The sequence below is a fragment of the Vulpes lagopus genome, chromosome 11, assembly GCF_018345385.1.
Source record: "Vulpes lagopus strain Blue_001 chromosome 11, ASM1834538v1, whole genome shotgun sequence".
NCBI lineage: Eukaryota > Metazoa > Chordata > Mammalia > Carnivora > Canidae > Vulpes > Vulpes lagopus.
Genome location: NC_054834.1, coordinates 76,772,839 through 76,793,625, shown reverse-complemented (window position 1 = coordinate 76,793,625; position 20,787 = coordinate 76,772,839). Strand labels below are relative to the sequence as shown.

The 20,787-nt window shown below is 54.6% G+C and overlaps 1 protein-coding gene across 1 annotated transcript; it reads left to right on the top strand.

Annotated features, from left to right (window-relative positions):
• The first annotated feature begins 4,341 nt into the window (after positions 1–4,341).
• MARK2 (microtubule affinity regulating kinase 2) lies at positions 4,342–20,652 on the top strand. The gene is given in 19 exon segments (XM_041774235.1): positions 4,342–4,410; positions 4,412–4,486; positions 4,709–4,762; positions 7,601–7,649; positions 7,964–8,029; positions 8,118–8,188; positions 8,409–8,465; positions 9,189–9,425; positions 10,120–10,239; positions 10,345–10,444; positions 10,522–10,634; positions 11,595–11,727; positions 12,031–12,212; positions 12,497–12,594; positions 13,593–13,754; positions 14,398–14,655; positions 15,684–15,710; positions 17,741–17,785; positions 18,428–20,652. Coding segments are annotated over 19 exon segments (2,268 nt in total). The 5' UTR covers positions 4,342–4,350; the 3' UTR covers positions 18,789–20,652.
• The last annotated feature ends 135 nt before the right edge of the window (positions 20,653–20,787 follow it).

The following is a 20,787-nucleotide window of genomic DNA, read 5'->3' as shown; positions in this document are numbered from 1 at the left end:
TTCTACTGGACACTTTTTCCTTTCTCCACTCCCTCTCTCGGCTTCCTTCCCTGGGCTTTCCTCACCTTGGCCCACATCCTTGCTGTGGGAAATGTCTCAGAGAAGAGGTGAAGGGGAAGGAGAGGAGGGCTGTAGTCTTTGGTCTTTGAGTCCTGACAGTTGGGTGATTTTGGTCCTGAAAGGGGTATGGGGTGAATTTGGGAGCACGGACCAGTGTTCTCTGCTTCCTTGGGTCCTGGACAAGTGGAACCTTCTCTCTTTCTGTACCGGATGCCCTGCTTGGGACCAATCCTTCACAGCTACCCTGTCTGGTCACCTTCCACGAAGGCTAGGAGGGCTGGTGCAGGCTACCAATGTGGGTCAAAGGGGACGGCGTCCACAGCTCAGCCTAGACCCCTCTCCAGTGGGGAGGACCAGAGCATCTCTTGTGGCCTTGGTCTCCGCTGGGCAACTGCTGGCTTTAGAGGGCTCCACTCAGATGTGGAAGTCTCGTTGACAAAGAGACCTTTGACTTTGCAGTCATATTTGGGAACTAAAAATAATAGCAATAGTGGTTGGTCTTCACTGGATAGAGCATTTTATGTGTGTTCTCTCATCTAATGTGAAGTAGGGAATATTTTATCACCACTTTACAGATAAGGAAACTAATGCCAGTAAGCAGGGGAGCCAGGATGCGAACCTGGTTCTGCTAGACAGTGCTCCTTGACACCCACTGGACCATCTCCTGACAACAAATATGTGAAATCATCCTGCGCTGGTCCTCTTTTGGATGGTTTGCTTCCCCGTTTGTAATAATCTCCTCTCCCACTTAAGTTTAGTGTTAGTAATAATAAAGTTATCATGTGTTGAGTAATTGGCAGATTTAGGATTTGAATGCTGGCCGTTTGTCTCTGGCATTTACACTCTAACCACACCTCTCTCTCTGTGTGAGGGGGGAGGTGGATGGCAGAGCCCCTCTTGGTTATGGATGTGCTGAGGTCTGGTGTGCAGCAGAGCCTGGTGGGGAATGCTGTCCTGCTGCACTGCATGGATGAGCCCCGAGGGCCAGAAACACCAGGAGGGAGGGAGGAGCAGAGCAGAGGTTAGGAAGGCCAGTAGGATTCCCAGGTTTGGCTTCAGAGGGGCGACGGGCCCAGATCTTCAAGTCAACACTAAATTTCTGTTACCAGTTTTGAAGACTTGGAGACTGCCAAGCTTCTGCTGCCTTTCGCTCATATCCTCAGAAAAGAGGGGAGTGACAAGAAACCTATGGGGGGGGGGTGAATTGGAGGTTGCCAAGGACACTTTGCCCCCCATCTTCCTCTCATGAGAGCCGGCCAGAAGAAGGCTTTCCTTGTTCATGGCCCCTGAGGTTGGCCAGGTAGGGTGGTAGGCAGTCTAGCAGCACTTGCCGGGAACATGGGGCTGAGAAGAGGGAGGCCATGGAGGCCAGGCCGTCAGGACCCTGATGGAGGGGGCTCAGGGTAACTATGGTAGACTGTGCTGAAGGCAGGTACCAGCAGGGCCTAGGAGTGCCCTCCTTTCAAGGGGTGTGACCCCTAGGGTTGCTTTGGAAAGGTAAAAAATGGGTGTTTGAAAATACACTGGTCTAGCAAACACTGTTTCAGGACCAACCAGACATAAGTAAGCAACAGGGTGTCTGAAACACTGAGGGCAAGAGAGTTGTGTGGGCTGCAGTGGGCAGACAGCAAAGACCCCGGGGACTTGGTGGAGATGGGAAGGTTGGTGAGGGCTCACAGGAGAAAGAGAACACTCCCTAAAGGGTGTAAGAGGTTGAAAAGGACTCTGCTGAGATGTCAGGAAGCTCTCCCTTCAAAATCGACCATATGCATGGGATCTCTTCTTTTTTTTCCTCGAACGCCTAAATTCATGAGCTTTTGGGATCTGAGTCAGACAGTTTACCCCAAACCAGCCAGCAGCTACTATGCAAAGAGAAAGAAAGGCCCTCAGTTGACACAAGGAGGAAGGGGGGGAACAGCAGTGGCAGGGTATTTGTTTTCTGTTCTTGTTTTTCTGCCTGGAAGCATCTGGTTAGGGAAACAAGCTTCTTGCAAAGAACCCTGGACAGTTCCTTAGGTGGTGTAGCAAGTCCTTGTTCCTGTGGTTGTGGAGGGCTTCGTGACAGCCCAAAGGGGCCATGAAAGGAAGACTTGGACTCATACTCTTCTGGTCACCCTGCTTATTTCCGCATGGTCTCCTTGAAGTTTCCAAGGTAGCTGTGGATGGTTCTGGGATGAGGCTCTGGCAGAACTCTGTTCCCAGTATGTGAGAGCAATGGCATTAGGTGCTCTTTGAGTGGTAAATCAGGTCCCCAAACAAGACTTAGACCAGACTCTTATTCAAATATAATTCACATGCCACACAATTCATCTGTTTATTTTTTTTAAGATTTATTTATTTATTTATTCATGAGAAACAGAGAGAGAGAGAGATAGGCAGAGACACAGGCAGATGGAGAAGCAGGCTCCATGCAAGGAGCCCAATGTGGGACTCGATCCCGGGTCTCCAGGATCACACCCTGGGCTGCAGGCGGCGCTAAACCACTCTGCCACCGGGGCTGCCCCAATTCCTCTGTTTAAAATGTACAGTTAGGGGCACCTGGGTGGCTCAGTTGTTTGGGCATCAGCCTTCGGCTCAGGTCATGGTCCTAGGGTCCTGGGATCCAGCCCCGCATTATGTTCCCTGCTCAGTGGGAAGTCTGCTTTTTCCTCTGTGGCTCCCCCACTTTGTGTGCGCTTGCTCGCTCTCTCTCTCTCTCTCTCCCTCAAATAAATAAATAAAATCTTAAAATGTACACTTTTTTTTAGGATTTTATTTATTTATTCATGGGAGACAGAGACACAGGCAGAGGGAGAACAGGCTCCCTGCAAGGAGCCCAATATGGGACTCGATCCCAGGACCCCCCCGGATCACAACCTGAGCCAAAGGCAGATGCTCTACCACTGAGCCACCCAGATGTCCCAATAAAGTGGGACAATTAAGTGTCTTTGAGTAAGTTCACAGAGCCATGTAGCCATCACCACTGTCAGCACTTCATTAGAACACATGCGTCATCACAGAAACCCTACACCCCTTACTTGTCCCCCCTAAGTCCCCACCCTCAGCCCTAGATTAATCTTTCTCCATGGATTTGCTCATTCCTGAACATTTTAGATAAATGGAAACCATACAATGTGTGGTGCTTTGTGATCAGCTTTGTTCACTCAACGTCCTGCCTTCAAGGCTCCTCATGTGTTAGCAGGTGTCAGTACTCGCTGCTTTTCATTGCCGACCAACATCCCGCTATGTGGCTTTCTCCACAGTGTGTCTCTCCATCTGTCACTTAATGGCCATTCATGGTGTTTCCCTTCCGGGGCTCCGGTGAGCACAGGATGTTATGAACACACATTGGTATGGCTGTCCGTCCCCTTCCTCTTAGATACTCACCAAGGGGCATAGCAGCTCTGTGTTAGCCACCTGAGGAGCACACAGATTTTTTAGTAAATGGATGTTTTCCTCTGGGCCGTGCAGCTTTGGGGTTATGTGTATGTAGCTGTTTGGTGCCCTGGCCGTCACTTCTGCTTTGTCACACCCTTTTTCGAGCAACAGGATATCTGAGGAGGGCAGACAGTCGCCTTGCTCCGACCCTGTCATTCAGTTTGTTCACAGAACAAGTTTCATTGAGCATGTACCATAACTCAGATTGTGTAGGTGCTGGGATGTGTCAGGGAATAAATGAGGTATGCCTGCCTTCATGAGCTTCCATTCTCATCGGGATTGACAACAAATGAATGTAAAGTGATAAATATAAAAGTAAAGGTGAAGCATTGGGTGGTGATGAGTGCTTTGACGAAATTCTGACTCTTTGGCTCCTGGGGCTTTGGGGCTTTGCCGTGTAGCCTTGTCACAGTGTGAACAGGCAGCAGGGCAGCCAGCAGGAGGCACTCGCCCACAGGGGGTAGGTGCGGAGATGCTGGTGGCTTATTGAGGGTGGAGCCAGCGGTGGCACAGCGGTGGGACAATGCCAGTCCTGAGCTCCCATGCCCATAGGTCCTACAGGTCCCACAGGATGTTGGCACTGGACCGTATGCTCTACTCCCTTGGAGTGAAGACTGGCTCATTTCTCTTCCCCCTCCTGCGTTTGGATCCTTTCCCCGCCTGCCAGCCCCCTGCAGTCCATCCTGATTCCTCCAGCCTGTTAGATTTTTTGCCGAGAGCTAAGGAAGGGCAAGGGTCCGGGGAACTGAGGGCAGCCTACGGAAAGGTGTGCATGTCTCCACCCTGCAGCCCACCTTGGGACACCTCGACCCCAAGCCCACCAGTAAGTCCAACATGCTGCGGGGCCGCAACTCAGCCACCTCTGCTGACAACATGCTGCGGGGCCGCAACTCAGCCACCTCTGCTGACGAGCAGCCCCATATCGGCAACTACCCGACTCCTTAAGACCATCGGCAAGGGCAACTTCGCCAAGGTGAAGCTGGCCCGGCACATCCTGACTGGGAAAGAGGTGAGCTCCGGGGGCGGGGCCGGCCGCACCTCCCAGCTGTTGGCACCCAGCAGGAAGCGGTGGCACCACTGCCGCAGCCACCTTCTGGTTTGTCAGGTGGAAGTGCTGAGAGGGATGGGGCACAGAAGAGGTGGAAATATAGAGGAAGAGGGAGAGGAGAGTTGAGTCCTGGGTTAAGCCTGCTCTAAAGAGGGAATCTGGGGCTTTTTGTCTCATGTGCAGGTAGCTGTGAAGATCATTGACAAGACTCAACTGAACTCCTCCAGTCTCCAGAAAGTAAGCATACAGCATTTCCTGTTCCTTTCTAAACCTCTCTTTAGGGGTCAGTGATCTAGGGATCTCATGTGGGCCTCCCTTTGAATCCCCTATTTTAAAAATCTCTAGTCATTCACTGTCCTCACTGCTCCATGGCTCTGCTATCTATGGAGCTCTGATCGGATCCATCACATTAACCCCTCCTGGATAGGCTTCCTGACCACAGGCACTGGCTCTTTAGAAGTCTTTCTGCCCTTCCCTGCCATTTGGCCTATCTAGGTGACCTACTTCCTACATCTTGTTATCTTCTGGCCTGTGGCCAGCTCTGTGCAAAAACACACTTTCGTAGCCATTACTAGAAACATGCCTTTGGGTAACTGCAAGATCGGGAATGATCCAGAGGAGTGGCTCTAGACATACAGGGACCCTGCCACCAGATTCTATGCCTGCTACATTTTAGGGGATGAGAATATGGAAGACTGGCACTGGGGTTTTTATTTTTATTTTTATTTTTATTTTTGGCACTGGGGTTTTTAGAGGCTAAACTCCAGGTCAAGCCTGTGACAGTTTGCAAGTGGAGGACAGGTATTCCCAGTTTGCCTCTTCACTCCTAAGTTCCTCTTGGCTAAAAGTCATGACATCATTTGCATGTAGTATTCACTAGGTGAGGTTGAATTTTTCCTTCCTTCAACTCAGGGTGGGAAACTGAGGTCTGTGTTAGCTAGCTGGTCAGGGGACTCCTTTAGGTAGGAACACCTACCCCGTGGTTGGGAAACTGTGAAGAGTTCATGGGGACATGAAAAGGAGGCTTTTATTTGCAGTATGGGACAGCTTGCTGGTGGTGACAGGTTGATGTAGAACTGGAGACTCTCTGCCCTCTCCCCTCATCTTGTGCTCCAAGCAGTTAGGGGGAAGGAGGAAATAGCCCATCTGGCTCCCCAAAAGCTGCCCCTGGTCAGGTGGGTCAGATTTCCTTGTGCCCTCACACTCTGCTGACCCTGGCTCAAATGTGCTGACCTTGATTCACCTTAGTTCTTTCTATCATGAGATAGACTGAATTTTTTTTTTTTTTCATGAGCACATTGTGTTATTTGAGTTAGGAGAGGTCATAACTTCATGCAACAGTCAACTACAGTGAGGTTGGGAAGCTTAGGGCAGGGTTTAGGGGCTGGTGTTGAGAGAGGCACTAGCATCATGGAGGTTGAGGTGCCTTGACTCGCTGGCAGCCAAAACCAAAGTGTTTCCTACTTTTTTGTTAGCCCTGGGATCCCCTCAAGGTTCTTTGGTTCAGAGAAAACACTGCTGTCATCACTAGGGCTTTCCTGCTTAGAGCTTTCCAGAAGGAAGGGAAAGAGGGCTACTCTTGATGTGTTGGCCCAGACCCTAGAGGGTGGAAGCCAGTTTGGTGTGGGCCATTTGGTCTTTGGTGCAGTCCAGCCTGCCATATGGTAATAGCCACAGTCAGTCAAGCCATCGTATCCCCCACCTCTTTTTTTCTCCTTGCCTCTTCCTGACTGGCTGGAAGGCACCAATGCCAGACAAATGTAGCCATTTGAAAAGCCTATTAACACACTCTTACCAAGGCCAATCTGATCCTGGCCAAATCACTGTTTAAATTTGATCCCAGCAGTGATCCGTAAAAAGGACAATAGTGAAGAATCTGTCCCCCCTCAGGGTTCTCAGCTAAGCCTAGAAAACTCTACATTATCCCAGGAGAATGCCCCTTCCAGGCCAGTGGGTGCTCTCAGGAGGAGAACCCTGGCCCCCACCTCTGACCCCATCTCAGTGTTGCTTCCCACCCCTGTGGTAGTATCCGGGATTTTTTGCCTCTTCATCCAAGACAATTGCTGGACCAGGGAAGAAGGCACGAGAAACCTGGGCTCTAACAAGAAAAGGGAGCCAAATTCAGAATCAGACTCCTGAAGATTGGAAAGCTTGTCTCTTCTTTTCCTTTCCAGATTACAAAAGCTCTCAGACCTCATTAAGAGGAAAAACCATGTTCACTTGATTCCATAAACTATCCTGAATTAGGTCTCCAGACCTCTCCTCCCCCCAGAAAAACCAAAACAAAATATAAACAACTAGTTCTGCTCTCTGTGCAAATGGTGAGGCCTGGGAGTTACCAAAACCCCACCTCCAGTTCTCTGGCCCCCGCAGAAAGAATGGAGTTCGTTTCTGTCATCTTTCTTTATGGAAATACATGGTTTGGAGTCCCTGATTTTGTTTCACAAAGAGAGCGTGAGTGTGTGGAGGTGGGTTTGATTAAAATTGGCATCAGCTATATATAGGAGCGGCTTCTTCTGTCACCGCCCCAGAGGCCCAGCAGAGGAGGGCCTGCTCACTAGTGCAGAGTCCTCTGACTTCTGTAAACCAGAAGATGATGGGGGCCCCCTTCCGACCACCCCCCAACACACACACACACACACACACACACACACACACACAGACCAAATGAGTCTGTTTTGTCACTGAACTTTAGCGGCAGCCCTGGTTCTGAATATTCATGTACATGGGCTCACACTCCCTCCTTCAGAGGCACCCAGCCAAACCTGTCTGCTGTTTGGGGGTTGGATTTGAGAAGACTGCAACAGAGGGCACATGGTTGGTTTATCCAGATGCTGAACTCGAGGGTACAAGTCACTAGAGCCCGGCTTTCCTCTTGCTGACACTTCTGCTCTTGTTCCCCTTCACCTACTTCTCAGCCACTGGGGACAGGCCCGGCTGACCTGGACAGCTGTCCTATTTCTTTTCTCTGTCCCTTTTCTCTTTTGGGAGAAAAATCCTAGCAATGGCTCTATTTGGAAGGGACCTGAAGGGAGCAAGTAAATCAAGCATGACCCTTGATGTTTTATTTTCCAGCTATTCCGCGAAGTAAGAATAATGAAGGTTTTGAATCATCCCAACATAGGTGAGAACCACCTGTCGTCGTCCTTCCTTCTTCCCCCACAGCAAAACTCCACTCCCCAGCCTGTATTCTTCCTGAAGGCCCGCTGCTTTCTGAAGTTTGGAGTCCTTGAGGATGCCTCTGGGGAAGCCTAGCTCAAAATCCAGCTCTGCCTCTGGCACACCAGGCCATCCCTAGTAGTGTGGCTGCCATGCAAGGATCTTGCCCTCATGGCGGAAGGGAGGGCTTTCATCCCCAGGATGCCTCTGTTCACATTGGGGCTCAGAATGTGGCTCCTACTACTTCTCTGACTTGTGGCTTGCGATTTTCTTTTGTAGTTAAGTTATTTGAAGTGATTGAGACTGAGAAAACTCTATACCTTGTCATGGAGTATGCCAGTGGAGGTAGGTGTGGAACTGCCTCTTCCTGGGTTTCCCTGTGTCCCCCAGCCCCAGTAAGCTCCGACCTAGCCCCCACCCCTGTGTCTTGCAGGAGAGGTGTTTGACTACCTGGTGGCTCATGGCAGGATGAAAGAAAAAGAGGCTCGAGCCAAATTCCGCCAGGTGGGTGTGGCTCCTTTTGCACAGAATGGGCCTGACCTCTGCCTTTTGGGGTTTGGCATACAAGAAGGAGCTGCCTCTCTCTCTAAGTGGCCTGTAGAGGGTCCTTTAGGCTTTGCCTATCCCTATGGCAGAATAAGGCTGAGTCTTAGGATCACAGATTGGCCAGCCCCATGGACCCCCCTCAGGTGCTACTGGACTAACCCTTCTTCCTTCCTTCCAGATAGTGTCTGCTGTGCAGTACTGCCACCAGAAGTTCATTGTTCATAGAGACTTAAAGGTAAGGCATGCTCCTGTCCCCTGTGTCCTTTGAGTCGGGGCTGGGTTGTTCACCCTCTGTCATTAATGACATAACCATTAGGCCCTGAGTGTTCAAAGAAACTCCAGCTTTTAATTTTTTGGAGATGATGCGAAAGCACCTAGGGCTGCTTCTGACACAAGCCTTATAATTGGACTTAGATCTCATCTCAGCCAGTGAACAGAGAAGTTCTCTGCTGTCCCCTTGCTGGGCATGTCACCTTCCAGGGCTTACAGGGTGTGGTAGGAAAGGATATTAGGCTCTGCCCGCTGTTCTGGCAGCCCAGCCGCTGACTGAGGACAGAGCATTGGCTGTCCCACAGCTGCCTCACGGCGGCTTTGCAGCAAAGCCAGCTTTGCTGTCATTAGCATTCACTCACCTCTTTCCCTGAGATGTTAGAGTGTGAACCACCTCGGAGGCTCCTGGCCCCGGGGTCCTGGCAGATATGACTGCAATTAACCCGAGTGTGATGTGGTGCAGCCCCTAGACCCCCACACTCCTGCCGCTGCCTATGTGAGGGGTGGCCTGCGCTGCCCTTCTCCAGCCCAGCCTCTGCACAGACTGAAGGCCTGCCCTGGAGTTGGTAGAGAAAGTTTGGAGACTGAGGATGGCTACCTGTTTGTGCTCCTGTTCCCCTCAGCTCCTTCCTGTTTGGTGCCTTACCATGGTCTGCTGGGTCCTGATATTTTCCATCTTACCTCCCAGGCAGAAAACCTGCTCTTGGATGCTGATATGAACATCAAGATAGCAGACTTTGGCTTCAGCAACGAATTCACCTTTGGGAACAAGCTGGATACCTTCTGTGGCAGTCCCCCTTATGCTGCCCCAGAGCTCTTCCAGGGCAAAAAATATGATGGACCTGAGGTAGATGTGTGGAGCCTGGGAGTTATCCTGTATACACTGGTCAGTGGATCCCTGCCATTTGATGGACAGAACCTCAAGGTGGAGTGAAGCGCAGGCTTTGATGTTTGTTTGTGGTTTTTTTTTAAGATTTTATTTTTAAGTAATCTCTACACTGAACATGGGGCTCAAACTTAAAACCCCATGATGAAGAGTTGCATACTCCGCCGACTGAGGCAGCCAGGCCCCTGAGGCTAAGATCATTTTTATTGCTTCTTTCCAGTCTTGGCCTCTGGTCTTACCCCTGACCTCTCTCACCTTTGCCACCTCTACATTTTCCCCAAGCCAGAGCTTCAGAGAACTTGCTAAATTTTAGCAGCAGACACAGGGTCTTCTGTGCCCAGTGTAATGACCCATGTTCTTTCCTCAAGGGATGGGATAGATTGTGTGTCCGTTCACCCCTCAAAGGCACTTGGGATGGCAGGCCTTGGGCTGGTCAAGCTAATGGGCATAGGGTATTTGATCTCAAGGCTGCTCTGGTGAGGTGCCTTGTCTGAGGCTCTCTGCTCCTACCATGTTTCATATATGTATGCCTGGTCGGTCTTTCTCAGGAGCCTGGATATTAGGTTTCTTCCCTTGGCCTCGGAGTGATTTAAATTTCCCTCCTGTTAGGGCGCCTGGCTGGCTCAGTTGATAAAGCAGGCAACTCTTGATCTCGGAGTTGTGAGTTCAGGCCCATGTTGGGTGTAGAACTTACTTTTAAAAAGTAATAAAATAAATTTCTCTCCTACTACAGGAGCTACGGGAGCGGGTCCTGAGGGGCAAATACCGCATTCCGTTCTACATGTCCACGGACTGTGAAAACCTGCTTAAGAAATTTCTCATTCTCAACCCCAGCAAGAGAGGCACTTTAGAGGTGAGTATCCTGGAGCCTGGTGGGCTGGAAAGTTTAGGATTCTCAGGGACCCCTCCAAGCTGAATCTCCTTCCTCCCTGCCCATACCCTTCCCTTTGCTCCCCAGCAAATCATGAAAGATCGATGGATGAATGTGGGTCACGAAGATGATGAATTAAAGCCTTATGTGGAGCCACTCCCTGACTACAAGGACCCCCGGCGGACAGGTGAGGCTCCGCTGAGCTATGAGGTTAAACTCCCTAGGACTTTGGACCAGCCTTAACTGTATGTCCCTCCTGTGCAGAATTGATGGTGTCCATGGGTTACACACGGGAAGAGATCCAGGACTCACTGGTGGGCCAGAGGTACAACGAGGTGATGGCTACTTACCTGCTCCTGGGCTACAAGAGCTCTGAGGTGTGTGCCCCCTGCTCTGTTCTTGCCAGCCAGCCAGCTTTGCTGTCATAGCACCCCTGTGCTTCCAGCAGAAGCTCTTTGAGTAGGTGTGCTCTCTCTCTGCTGACAAATGTTAAGCCTTAGCTCTAGTGGGTAAGGCTTTCTGGCCCTTGCTTTCACTGGTCTCCATCAGCGAATGAATAGGAAAGCTAGTGGTGTCTAGGCCTGGGTCTGGGTCTCCATGTGGGTGAGTAGCTCTGGCTCGGTCTGTGTTGGCTGGGCTGGGTCTAGGTCAGTCTGGCTGGATCAGCTCTTTGTTGATCTGGAAATCTTCGTGTCTGTTTCCATGTGTTTGTGTTCCTCTGCATCTGGAAGTGTCCATCTCTGGGTGTGTGGGTCTCCGTGCCTTTCTTGTAGGAGTCCTGAGTCTTTGTATTGCTTCTGCCAAGTGCTTCTGTCTGGCTCTGTGTCTGTGTGCATGTATATCCATCCTCCTGTCTATTCATCTGGAGGCTCCGTGTTTGTTCTCCCCATCTGGGTAGCCATGGCTGTGTGTGAGTCTGTGGGTTTGTGTGGGAGTGGGGTCTTGTGTCCCCCCGTGCATTCCTGGCCTCCCTGTGCTCCCCCTGGTAGTGTTGGGCTCCTTCTCTTAGTTCTCACCTTAGGCTGCTCAGGAGGTATCTAGTTGGGGGCAAGAGGGCATACTCTCTGAGTCTGTATGTGTGTTCGTAGGGAGGGACATGTGTATCCCTTCTGGGGGCAGGAGGTCTTTTGTGTGCCAGGGGCAGGGGGCTCTTTGGCTCTGTTTGTCAGGACCTGTGTAGGGGCATATGTGTCTCCAGGAGTGTTTAGGAACACCTAGATCTTGCAGGGGTATATTTCATGTGAGTCTGGAGTGGCTTTGTGTCAGGCAGGGTGGTGTGGCAATGGATCCATCTGTACATATCTCCGATGACTTTTGGCCCCCTTCTCTGCTTGCAGTTGGAAGGCGACACCATCACCTTGAAGCCCCGGCCTTCAGCTGATCTGACCAATAGCAGTGCCCCTTCCCCCTCCCACAAGGTACAGCGTAGTGTCTCAGCCAACCCCAAGCAGCGACGCTTCAGTGACCAGGGTGAGTGCTTTGGGGAGTTGCAGGTGGGGACTCAAACCTCTCCTGAAGGACACAGGTTCTGGGGGCTTGGGATGACACCGCTGAGTTTCAGCCCCAGTTCAGCCACTTGTTAGTAGCGTGGCCTTAGGCAAGCCACTTAACTTCCATCACCCTCTGTGACAAGGGGTTTGCCAAGTTGCTGGCAAGACTGTAAGAGAGCACTGTGTTTATGTATGTGTGGGGAGGGAGGGGTAGGTGGGTGTGGGTGGCGGGCACTCAGAGGGCCCCTCACCCTTACCCATTCCCATCATCCCTCTGGCCCAGCAGCTGGTCCTGCCATTCCCACATCTAATTCCTACTCTAAGAAGACGCAGAGTAACAACGCAGAAAATAAGCGGCCTGAGGAAGACCGGGAGTCAGGGCGGAAGGCCAGTAGCACAGCCAAAGTGCCTGCCAGCCCGCTGCCCGGCCTGGAGAGGAAGAAGACCACCCCCACCCCCTCCACGGTAAGTGTCCCTCCTGGTCCCCCACCAGCCAGCCCCCACTCCCTTCCCTGCAGCCCTCCTGCAGTGGGGCCTGGCCTCTCCCAGCAGCTCCCTCTGGCTGCCTACCTGATCTTGCCTCCCAGGCCACTTTTGCTTACTATAGAAAGCCTACCCCCAAGAGGAAGAGCAGAATTCTTTCTTTTCCCCACCCCTATCTGTGCCTGCTGGAAGGCAGAGGGAAGCCAGTCCTGTGAACAGAACATTTTAGTTTTCTGTGATACAGCTCTGCCCTTTATTCCCCACAGAACAGCGTCCTCTCCACCAGCACAAATCGAAGCAGGAATTCCCCGCTTTTGGAGAGGGCCAGCCTTGGCCAGGCCTCCATCCAGAATGGCAAAGACAGGTGAGCAGACCCAGGCCCTGCCCACCATGCTGCCCCAGAGCCATCTCTCACAGCAGTGACGTCTGTCAACAGCCCCACCTCCCCTCCCTGCTCCTTGGAGTTCTGTCCTGGCTCTGTCCAGTCTAGCTTGTCCACACACCAGCACCTCCTCCCTGCTCTCACCTCCCCCCCACCCAGTCTCCTATCCCCTGTGCTTCCTGGGACTGCTCCTTGGAGCGGGCGTACCAAATAGGACTCCATGGTCATCTCGACTGCCTTCTTGCTTCCTTTTTTTTTTTTTTTTTTAAGTTTAACGTATTTATTTATTTAAGCAATGTCTATACCCAGTGTGGGGCTCAAATCCACAACCCCGAGATCAAGAGTCACACCTCTTCTGACTGAGCCGGCCAGGAGCCCCTGCCTTCTTGCCTCCCTGACTGCAACCAGGGCATGGCAACCCTGCTCCCCTTGGCATCAGTGCCTGAGGCTTTGTTTTGGGGGCTCCAACTCAGGGCAGAACCAAGAGATGCCCATCTGAGAGGTGTATATGTTGAGGGTGACCCCCTGTGCCTATGAGAACATTCACTCCGCCACCACCACCCCACAGGCTTTGACCATCAGCTGTGTTGCATCTCTGGCTCCTCCTCTTCTGAGCTTAATGAAAATTCCCCTTAGCAACACCCTGCTCTTTCTATCGACAGAACATCCTTGTTCTTAGAATTCCTAGGAGACCAGCACAACCTGGAGGCAGTTAGTCACCTCCTCCTGTTGGCTTTCCTGCACTTTTGGTTTCCTCCCCCAGGTTTTGGCCTGCTTGGCTTTCCTTACCCTGCCCCCTCCCCTTCCCAGCCCCACCTTCCACGTCTCTGACTGGAGTCCCATTGCTGCTCCCCAGACCTGATCTGCATCCTGCTGAGGCTCCCCAGCTCTGGTGCTTCTGCCCTGCCCTTGCTTCCTAACCTAGCCTCCTGCCCCCACCCACCCCTAACCCAGGCCTCTTCGCTGCTTTTGTCTCCTAGCCTAACCATGCCAGGGTCCCGGGCCTCCACGGCTTCTGCTTCTGCCGCAGTCTCTGCGGCCCGGCCCCGCCAGCACCAGAAATCCATGTCGGCCTCCGTGCACCCCAACAAGGCCACTGGGCTGCCCCCCACGGACAGTAACTGTGAGGTGCCGCGGCCCAGGCAAGTGTGCTGAGGCAGCTGGTGCACCTGGTGCCCTCAGCCTGCCCTACCCCCCACCCTCCACAAATTCTACCCCCACCCCCGGGGGGGTCCTGCTCTATTCTTGGCATCTTAGCCACAAGAAATGGCTCTGTCCCCTGCAGTCAGGAAGTAGAACAAAAAAAATAGCTTAATGCCCCTCTTTCCCTCCAGTTCTCCCTCTCAGAACAGATATGCAAGAAGCCATCCCGAGGCTCCAGAAGGAAGCCTTTTTGTTCTGAACCTTCCTGGACTTCCTTAGGACCCCAAGGACAGTCAGCATCAAAGGGACTCAGTCCTTGAGGGTTGGTCAACATTGTCCCCTTGAGGTGCCAGTGTCCCTAGCTCCCAAGGAGCCACTTCTCTGGCCTGTACAGCTCTCCACACACGTTACCTCCCCGCCTCCCTCCCTCCCCCAAACCATCTACGTCCACCTCCACCCAGATGTCCTCCTCTCCGGTGTCCTCAGTGGTCACACCCCTTCCTTCTGTGTCCTCTGTGATGGCTGCCTCTGCCCTAGCATTCCCCCTTCCCTGTCCCCACCCCGGGGCACTTCAGGTGCTCGGTGGTGACAGTGAACCTGTGCCCTGATGCATTTCCTTCAACCTCACCTCTTCTCCTACAGCACAGCCCCTCAGCGCGTCCCTGTCGCCTCCCCCTCCGCCCACAACATCAGCAGCAGCGGTGGAGCCCCCGACCGAACTAATTTCCCCCGGGGTGTGTCCAGTCGAAGCACTTTCCATGCTGGGCAGCTCCGGCAGGTGCGGGACCAGCAGAATTTGCCCTATGGTGTGACCCCAGCCTCTCCCTCTGGCAACAGCCAGGGCCGGCGGGGGGCCTCAGGGAGCATCTTCAGCAAATTTACTTCCAAGTTTGTACGCAGGTGAGTAGAGGGCTAAGAGTGGTAGAGACAATGAGGCCAGGTCTTCCTACCTGCCTGGGAGTGGGATGAGGACTAGGCTTGGGTCCTGGGGTTAGAAGAGGCCTGGGGAAGCCTAAAGAATCCGGTCCTTGCTTCTCCTCATGATCCCAGACCTGTCCATCCCTCCCTGTCTCTCCCCAGCTCCTGTACATACCCCTCGTTCTCTGGCCCCAAGAGCAGATGGCCATTGCCGCCTCCTCTCTAGGAGAGTGTGAACTCAGATGCTAAAATAAAAGCCCCCCTCTTCTCTCCTGGGTTCCCATGGAAACTTATATTTGGTGACGCAGCTGCAAAGTCATAAGGCCTGAGACAGGCTGGGCCGGCAAAGAGAGTTTTTCCTGGTCCTCTGTCTCGCCCCCCTCTGACCTCCTTTCCCCACCTAGTTGGTTGGGTCCAGCTGTAGCCACTGTCTCTGCCTCAGCGCGTCCTCCTACCCTGAGCTTCTACCCGGGGCTCATCAGGATGAAGGCTGTACATGAAATAGCCGGTGGGCCTGGGGTGGGGGGCGCCTCCCTCAAGCCCAGTGGGTTAATGCTCTCTGAAGTGGCAAGCAGGGTGGGGATTCTCTTCATGAGGTTTCTCACACCTGACCCCAGCCACCCCAAAGAGACAGCTTTGATTCTTAAGGTGCATCCAGCAAACCAGCCTGGTGGGATGCTCCCTGTCCCCATCCCACCGTTTCCTCTCCAACCTTGGCGTAGCTCAGGAAACAGCAGCGGGCTTGAGGAGAGCAGGCATGCTGCCCTTCCTGCTGCACTTCACTCAGCTGGAGTAGCCAAAAGCCATGCCCCTTTCCAGCCCTGGAATGCAGGGGTGGCGGCAGGTCACGATGTCTAGGACTCTAGTCTAGTCTCGCTGAGCGGCTCTTCCACAAATAGGGTGACCCTTGAACCTGTAAAGCCCACTCCCCACCTGCTTGTCCACATACTGTCTTGTTGGGTTTTTTTTATTTCTTTTTTTATTTTGTCTTTTTTTGTTTGTTTTTTTAGAAATCTGTCTTTCAGGTTTGCCAGAAGGTAGGCGTTCAGCCCGCTGTGTGTGTGTGTGTTTGTGTGTGTGTCTGTGTGTCTGTGTCCTGTGTCCTGTGTCCTGTGTCCTGCCTCCATCATTAACTCCCCTTTTCTGGCTCTTGCTCCTGCCTCCATCTGCTAACCACGTCTGTGTGGCCCTCTCTCTGCCATCTTAAAGGGATGAAGACTGCCTCTGACTGGGCAGCCACTCAGGGCAGATGGCTTTGAAAATGAGGGGCCTGTCCCCAGGTATGGGGGACTTTCTCAGGGAGTTCTCCCTTTAAGATTGTCTCCTCACGCCCCCCTTCCCTGGGTTTGGGTGTTGGTCTCAAGCCCTGGATTCCTTCCCTGGCCCTTTCCCCTGTCTGTGCATGCGCTGTGAAGAAGCTCCATGGGGATTGCAAGAGCATCTGGGATGGGATCTCATTCTGGGTCTCTGGGTCTTTCCCTTTGCTGGTACCCTGGACACTTCAGAGCCTGTGTGACCTCTTGCCCCTGTCCTGTGGATAGCAGGACTTTGGAGGTACTACAGGGATGCCCCGGTCCCCAGGCTTCAGTATGATGCAGAGGAGCCTTTGCCTCATGAGTGGACACAGCACCCCCTTCTGGCAGCTCCTGCAGAACTAGGCCCACCCTCACCCCCACCCCCACCCAGCACATCTCCTGCCTCCAGCGGTACCTGGAAGAATCAAGCCAAGTCTCTCCTCTGGGCCCTATTCTCTGGATAGGGTCTGTGGCTTCCAGAGAGCCAGAGGCCATCTACTCCTTAGCTCTGACAAAACAGTGGGGGATTCCACCCCTCCCCTCAGGCATCTCCCTTCCTGGGCTGAATCCTGGCTCTGCCACCCACTGGCCTTGTCCTCATTCTCTCGGAGGCCTCGGTGGGCCAAATACCAAGCTGAAGACCAAGGGCTGGGTTGGGAGCACCAGTTCCCCAAGGTTGGCAGCCCGGGCCCAGTGCTGGGGCTAGGACACCTGGCAGACACGTTGGTGACGCAGCTGACTAATGGCCAGGGTCTCTAGGCTTGCCCCTTTCGAACCACTGCTCCCCACCCAGCTCTTCACTGCATGGCTGGCTGTGGATTCACAGGCCCTGGTGGGGGCTTGCCCGGCAGGGCGCCTCCCCCAAGAGGGCAGGGACCAGGTGGGGCTGGGAGAGCAGCAGGCTCCTTCCCTGCTTGCCCTGCGCCTGTGTGCCTTCGTGTGTCTGTCGTGTCCTTGTGTTCCTTTTCCATGTGCTGCTGCTGCTCTATCTCATCCTCCTCTGCAGTCCCCAATTTCCCGGCTCCAGGCACCCATCTTCCAGCCAGGAGCTGGAGAAGCCGCTCAGCGGGGCCAGACCTCTTCCCCACCCCCCCTCCCAAGGTGCTGGCCCTGCCCTGCCCTCTGTCCTCCCTTCTGTCCAAGCAGATGCCCTGGCAGCCTGGCAGGCAAGGGAGCTCTAAAAGAATGAGGGAGACAGGCTTGTCCATGGATGGCCTCAGGGCCAGGCACCCATCCCCCAGGCCCACTCACAGTTCCAGCTCTTGGCCCTCTGAGCCTCCTGAGAGAGGCTTCTGTCCAACTCTCCCAATATGTCCCCCAGTGCAGCCCCTTCCCTTCAAAAGGACTGTACCTTCAGGGCCCAGGTACACTGGCGTCGAAGACCCATTCACAGCGTGAGACCCTGGCTGTGGGCTGGTAGGGGAGCTGCCTCACGCTGTGGCTGCGTGCTCGATGCGTGTGCCTGTACATCCCTCCTCCTCCTCCCCCAGAGCAGAGGCTCCTTCTCCCCAGCACAGATCTCTGGGAGCGTGGGGGAGGGACAGGCCCCACGTGCTGGGCTCCCTGCTAGAAAGGGACAGTTGAGCTGCCCGTGTGAGGTGCTGCAGAGCCATATAGGCCTGCCAGGCCAGGTGATGGGGCAGGTGACCTTGGAGCTTGGGCCCTGCTCACCGTCCAGTGGCACCTCACCAGACCCACCCTCACCTGGGTCTGCGGCGGTGGAAGGAGCGAGAGGTCCCAGCACTAAACTCTCCCTCGCTCTGTTTTTTGAGGAACCTGAATGAACCTGAAAGCAAAGACCGAGTGGAGACGCTCAGGTGAGAGGGCTGGAGCCAGCACCAGCCCTGCCCAGGCCACCGGGCTTGCCACAAGCCTCCTGCTCCTCTCTTCCTTCTGCCACCTGGCTCTTCCTCCGGTGGTTCTGCCCTGTGCCCGCCCTCTTGGGGCCTCCCTTTCCTCAGAGAAACCCCAGCCCAGCTGCCGAAGGCATGGGTCCTTCTCCCATCTGGTGCATTCTGGAAGCAGGAGCCCTAGGCTGGGCGGTTGGGGCTACAGATTCCTACCGACCAACCAGCTCACCTTTCTGTACCTCAGCTGCTGCTTTCTGCCCGTCTGTGAACTGCTCAGGGCTGTTGAGCACGTGCTCCCTGTTTCTCTCTGACCCTCCCCTCGTCAAAGAAAAGCATGGAACTGTTGCGCCCTCCCATTCCCGCCAGGGCCTGGCTTTTCCTCCCCTTCTCTGCCCTCCCTGAGAGATGGAAGTCGCAGAACAGCCCACCCCTCTCACCCTCCCTCTGCTTCCCCCAACCAGGTCTGAAGCTCCCTCCTCTGGCACTGTCGCCTCCCGGGTACCCTCCCGCTCTCCTCTCTGGTCTCGGGGGCTGTCTGCCCGGGTGGCTCTCCCGTGGGTGGGGTGCCTCAGCCCCCCACCCTGACCCCCACCTCTGCCCTCTCCGCAGACCTCACGTGGTGGGCGGTGGAGGCAACGACAAAGAAAAGGAAGAGTTTCGGGAGGCCAAACCGCGCTCACTACGCTTCACGTGGAGTATGAAGACCACCAGCTCCATGGAGCCCAATGAGATGATGCGGGAGATCCGCAAGGTGCTGGACGCGAACAGCTGCCAGAGTGAGCTGCACGAGAAGTACATGCTGCTGTGCATGCACGGCACGCCTGGCCACGAGAACTTCGTGCAGTGGGAGATGGAGGTGTGCAAACTGCCGCGGCTGTCTCTCAACGGTGTCCGATTTAAGCGGATATCGGGCACCTCCATGGCCTTCAAAAACATTGCCTCCAAAATAGCCAACGAGCTCAAGCTTTAACAGGCTGCCGGGAGTGGGGGGCGACGGAGGCGGGCCAGCTGGACTTAGCTGCTGGGGCCGGGCTCCAACCCACCTGGGCGAGACTGTGGAGATGGATCGGTGTGTCTCCCCCTGCTGGCACTTCTTCCCTTCCGCCCTTCTCGGTTCTTTCTTCCATGTTTGTTGGGTGGGGGGGGAACGGGAGATGGTTCTTCCCCTCCCCCAACATTTACCCCTGCCCAGAAAGCCCCCCTTCCCCCCTCTCCCCCATAGGAGGCAAAGGAAGGGGAGGGAGGTGGGGGGGCAGGGCTCCCCCTCGGTACTGCGGTTGCACAGAGTATTTCGCCTAAACCAAGAAATTTTTTATTACCAAAAAGAAAAAAGAAAAAAAAAAAATCCCAGCGGCCACCTTTCCTCCCTGCCCCATTGGGACAGTTGAGACTGGATCTGTGGGGTTTCCCGGGAGGGTGGCTCAGGGCTGGAACACTCTCAGGCAAGAGTGGTGGAGTTCCCTGTCAGGCCCTCCGCCAGGCCCGCTTTGGGCTTCTCCCCTCTCCTTCCCCCCTTCCCCTGCAAGCAAACCACCAGAGGTGGCCTTCCCCTGACCTCAGGCCACGGGGCTGGAGGCCTACTGGGCCGGGCTGGGGGCGGGGTGCTGTGCTGCCCTGGGGTGGGAGTAGGGGGTGGGGGGCTGGCAGCTGCCCTGGGCTGACTGGTGAGGCCCGGGCCCTGGCCCCCTCCATACTGTATCCTCTGCCCCTCCTTCCCCAGAGCTGGGCATTTCCTTCCACAAGCTGCTGTGGGGACTTTTGTTCCCCTCCTCAAAACTCTGTGCCATCTTCTCCCACCCCTCCTGGGTAGAAGGCGGGGCTGACCCCTGGGCCGGAGAGGGAGGGGACGGATGCAGGGCAGATTGGCTCCTCGGCCCCCAGGGGGCCGCCTGGGCTGCTAGTCTCTGAACAGGGATGCCAGGCACTCTCCGTTATGGGAGAGCCTTTGTCTGAAAGCACAGCCCCGTGCTGTTCCTCTCCCCTGCCCCCTTCATTGGCATTAATCTGGGCACCAGCTCGTTCCATAGCAGTGACTCCCCTCACCACTCATCTCCCGGCCTTGCCTTTTCTTCCTGACATCGTCGCCCCTCCTCTCAGGAGACACTGCCCAGGGCCTCCATGGCCACCTGGCGGGAGGCTGGACAGGGCAGCGGGGCCGGGAGCATCTGCCCTCCCAGGGGGCGGGGGGACAGATAGGCCCAGCGACTCCCAGCTTGCTAACCTCCTTGGCCAGTGTGGGAGTGGCTGGTTATGGGCGCTTGGCTGGTGGTGGCCGCTGCATCCCTTAATTTATTTCTTTGCTGTTTCTGTTCCTGAGAAATTGGGGGAGGGAGGTCCTGCACAGAGGCTGCCCCTGCCCTCACCTGAGTTGTACATTTTTTTGTGATGGGTTTTATTTTTTATTTTATTATTTTATTTTTTCTTTTTTTGATTTATGATGACTCCACCCCTACTCATCACCCCCCCACTCCCAGCCCAGGTTCTGAGGCAAGTCGAGCCCTTGGGTTCCAGGAAGGGGCCTAGCCAACCTCAGCCCTCCTGCCCCAAGCCCCAACTGTGGACTCTGAGCTGAGCTCAGGCTCAGACCAAGGGCTCCTCCCTCCCTCCCTCCCTCTCTCCCTTCCAACCCCTCCTGCCCAGTGGAACAGCCCGGGTGCTCTGAGGGGGCCAGGGGGCCAGGAGGGCATGGCTTGGCTCTCAGAGGGGGGTGGTGGCCCACGGGGGGGGGGGGGGGCTCCCAGGCAAGGTGGCCCCTCCCCACCAGCCCACCCCCCACCCGCACTTAGTTTCTCCTCTGGATCAAACACGTAATAAAGAGAATGTTTGGAATCTGAGCTGCCTCCTCCTGTTTCTTCTCCCAGCCAGGCAGGGACCCAGTCCCTGTGGGCAAGATGTGGCTCAGCCCGCCAGCCTTGCAGGAGAGAATGGATTCCAGTCTGGGGCCTGGGGGAGGCCGGTACTGGGTGGCT